General features: G+C 40.4%; 1 protein-coding gene across 1 annotated transcript; it reads left to right on the forward strand.

Moving 5' to 3' along the window:
• Nucleotides 1–333: 333 nt before the first annotated feature.
• LOC102837459 (olfactory receptor 1A1-like) lies at nucleotides 334–1,263 on the forward strand. The gene has a single exon (XM_006863460.1). It carries the CDS (start codon nucleotides 334–336, stop codon nucleotides 1,261–1,263), a length of 930 nt encoding a protein of 309 aa, XP_006863522.1.
• Nucleotides 1,264–4,025: the final 2,762 nt, after the last annotated feature.

The following is a 4,025-nucleotide window of genomic DNA, read 5'->3' on the forward strand; positions in this document are numbered from 1 at the left end:
TTTTCTATGAGACCTAACAGATTATCTAGAAAATGGAATATGAAAAATTGAGTATTTGCTAAATGATGGCATCATGAGTGTTAGAGTAGTGGTACTGGTTTGGGAAGGAGGGATACTTCTCATTCATAGACTGCTTAATTTTTGACTGGTAATTAGTCCCACTGATGAATAAGGGACCTTTTCACCAAAAAAAATTGGCTCTGTTTGGATTTAGCAAACTTAAGTAGAAAGATAGGTGTACTTTGGAGTCAAAAGTGGTAAATAAGGATGATTGTTAGAAATAGCAACTTCATTACTAATCTGGATTCTTTTTCCTTTTATCCTGAAGAAGCCATGAGGGAAGAAAACCAGTCCTCTACCCTGGGTTTCATTCTCCTGGGAATTACGGGTCAGCAACAGCAGGAAGATGTCTTCTTCATCCTCTTCCTGTTTGTTTACCCCATCACACTGATTGGAAATCTGCTCATCATCTTGGCCATTCGCTCTGACATTCGCCTTCACAACCCCATGTACTTTTTCCTTGCCAACCTCTCCTTTGTTGACATCATCTTCTCATCTGTAACTGTCCCTAAGATGCTGGCAAACCATCTCTTGGGCAGCAAAGCCATATCCTTTGAAGGATGCTTAGCACAAATATATTTCATGATTGCCTTTGCCAACACAGATAGCTATATCTTGGCTGTGATGGCATATGATCGTGCTGTGGCCATCAGCCGGCCTCTTCATTACACAACCATCATCAGCCCGAGGTCTTGCGTTCTGCTTGTTGTGGGGTCTTGGGTGATTGGAAACTCCAATGGTCTTCCCCACACTCTGCTAACATCCAGGTTGTCCTTCTGTGGCAACCACGAAGTGGCCAACTTCTACTGTGACATTACCCCTTTACTCAAGTTGTCCTGCTCTGATATCCACTTTAATGTGAAAATGATGTACCTAGGAGTTACTGTTTTCTCTGTGCCATTAGTATGCATCATTATCTCCTATGTTCGGGTCTTTGCCACTGTTCTACGGGTCCCATCCACCAAGGGCGTGCTCAAAGCCTTCTCCACCTGTGGCTCCCACCTCACAGTTGTTTCTCTGTATTATGGGACAGTGATGGGCATGTATTTCCGTCCTCTGACCAGTTACAGCCTGAAAGATGCAGTGATAACTGCGATGTACACAGTAGTGACCCCGATGCTCAATCCTTTCATCTACAGTCTGAGGAACCGGGACATGAAGGATGCCTTGGGGAAGCTCTTCAGCAAGAGAATTCCCTCATAACTAATGTGATGTCATACAATGGGGATGGTGGTGATGGTTAAGTGCCATGGAGTCGGTTTTGACTCATAGCAACCCCATATAGGGTTTCTGAGGCTGTAAATCTTTACAGGAGCAGGAAGCCTCATCTTTCTCCTATGGAATCACTGGTAGTTTTGAACTGCTAACCATGAGATTAGCAGTCCGACTTGTAGCCACTACGCCACCAGAGCGCCTAGGATAGCAGTCATTATGAGAAACTCATTTGAGAGTCCAGCCCCAAAATCATATCCCACCAAGAGCCATCATTGATTTTCTAACCAGAAATTCCTTTTCTCAGAATTCTTATAATATGCTTGATCTTATTGATATTTGTACACAATTTTGCTCCTTTTGGCAGGGTGGCAGTACTAAATTATTGGGCTTATGCTCCAGGTATGCTATTGACTAGCAGAGCACAATGAAAAAGTCTGGTCTAGGCTTCCAATTCTACATATTGAGGATAATAATCATCTCTGTCTTGCTTTAACATACGGGTGAGAAAATCACATAAGATCATGCCCTGAAGGATATAAATCACTATTGAAATGCTTGTTTTTATTGCACTATTATGTTTAGTCATTCATATTATACTTGTGCAATTATTGTTAAGTGCTGTTGAGTGGAGTAGTGGAGTTAACTCATCTTGTCTAACTTAAAGTTTCTTGTTGTTAAGTGCCATTGAGTCAGTTTTGACTTATAGTGACCCTGTATAGGATTCTGGTGTGGCACTGTAGTATCAGCACTGGACTGTGAACCAGAAGGTCAGCAGTTCAAACCCACTACTGGCTCCTTGGACAGGGTCACTATGAGTCAGAATTGACTCAACGGCACTTAAAAACAATGTAGGGTCTCCAAGGAACAACTGGTGAATTCGAACTCCTGACCTTGCTGTTCAAATTGATGTTTTGGTCCAGTTCATTAGCCCACAGAGCCACACCAGGACTCTGTCTTTAGTTAGACAGGAAGCTTTCCTAAGGATGTTCATTCTTCCCCTCTTCTGTTATACTGCCCTCAGTGGCACATATCATTTCACTATGTGAGATTACAATAATTGTGAGCACCTATGTGTCCAGTTGTGGCTTTAGCTGCAACATTACTGAACCTATGTGTCAGTCAATTACTACTTGCCTCAGTCATCTGCTGTTGAATCTACCATCCTGATGTGATTTAAAAAAATATTTTATGGTTTTAAGTAATTTAAGACTCAAAAGAAGTTGTGAAAAGAATACAGAAAATTCCCATGTACCCTTCATCCAGTTTCACCAAAATAATATCTTTTATAACCATAGAAAAATTGTCAATTAATTTTGGTAAAACACTATTAACTCAGGTAAAGCGGTAGAGGACTTATTTGGATTTACCCATTTTTGCATGCACTCATGTGTGTGGATGTGTACTTCCATTGTACTTTATCACATATGTAAACTCAGATAGCCATAGCCCCAGTCAAGATATGGAACTGTTTAGTTACCACAACAGAACTCCCTTGTGTGACCCCTTAGTAGTTACACCTTTTCCCTGGCCACTACTGATACATTTTTGCATCGTTATAATTTTGTCACTTCACAAGTGTCATATAAATGCAATCAAAGAATATGCAACCCTTTAAGACTGGCTTTTTTTTCACTCAGCATAATGTCCTAGAGTGGCTACATGTATCAGCAGTTCAATATTTATTGCTGGCTAGTATTCTACTGTACGGATGTCTCATGATTTGCGTATCCATTCACCCATTAAAGGACATTTGTCTTATTTTCAATTTTTGACAAATGCAAATAAAACTATTGTAAATATTTGTGTACAGCATATTAACTGTGCTCAAGTACAATCATACTGCAGATGATTCTACAACTCGCTAACATTACTTGAGAGGATCAAGCCAACCAGCTGTGAGTCAGAACCAATCTCCCCTTTACCGAGCATGACTTTCTTCTCCAGAGACTTGTCACTCCTGACAATATATCTGAAGTGTGAGAGACAAAGTCTGGCCATCTTGGCTTCCAAGGAGCATTCTGGTTGTACTTCTCCCAACACAGATTTGTTTGTTGTTCTGTCAGTTCATGGTACCTCTAATATTTTTCTCCAACACCAGAACTCAAATGCATCAATTCTCTAGGGTCTTCTTTATTCACTGTGCAACTTTCACATGTATATGAGTCTATTGAAAATATCATGGCTTGAGTCAGGTGAAGTTTAGTCCTCAAACTGATATCTTTGCTTTTGGATACTTCTAAGAGGTCTTTTGAAGCAGATGTGCCTAAAGCAATATGTGTCATTTGATTTCTTGACTGCTGCTTCCATGAGTGTTGATGGTGGATCCAAGCAAAACGAAACCTTTAACAACTTCAATCTCGCCTCCATTTATCATGATATTATTTATTGGCCCAGTGGTGAGGATTTTTACTTTCTTTACATTGAGGTGCAACCCATACCATAGGCTGTAGTCTTTGATCTTCATCAGTAAGTATTTTAGGTTGTTTGCTTTCAGCAAACAAAGTTATTTCATCTGCGTATTGCAGGTTGTTAATGAGTCTTCCTCCAATCTTGATACCACATTCTTCTTCATATAATCCAGTTTCTCAGATTATTTGCTCAGCACACAGACTGAATAAGTATAGTGAAAGGATACAACCCTGGCACACACATTTCCTGATTTTAAGCCATTCATTGGCCCCTCTTGGTCTATGTATTGGCTCCCCGTGAGCATGATTAAGTATTTCAGAATCCTCAGTCTCCTCTTTGTG

Source organism: Chrysochloris asiatica, unplaced genomic scaffold, assembly GCF_000296735.1.
Source record: "Chrysochloris asiatica unplaced genomic scaffold, ChrAsi1.0 scaffold00054, whole genome shotgun sequence".
Taxonomy (NCBI): domain Eukaryota; kingdom Metazoa; phylum Chordata; class Mammalia; order Afrosoricida; family Chrysochloridae; genus Chrysochloris; species Chrysochloris asiatica.

Excerpts from the sequence above, each read along its gene's own strand:
- LOC102837459 (XM_006863460.1), top strand. The coding sequence starts at position 334 with ATGAGGGAAGAAAACCAGTCCTCTACCCTGGGTTTCATTCTCCTGGGA.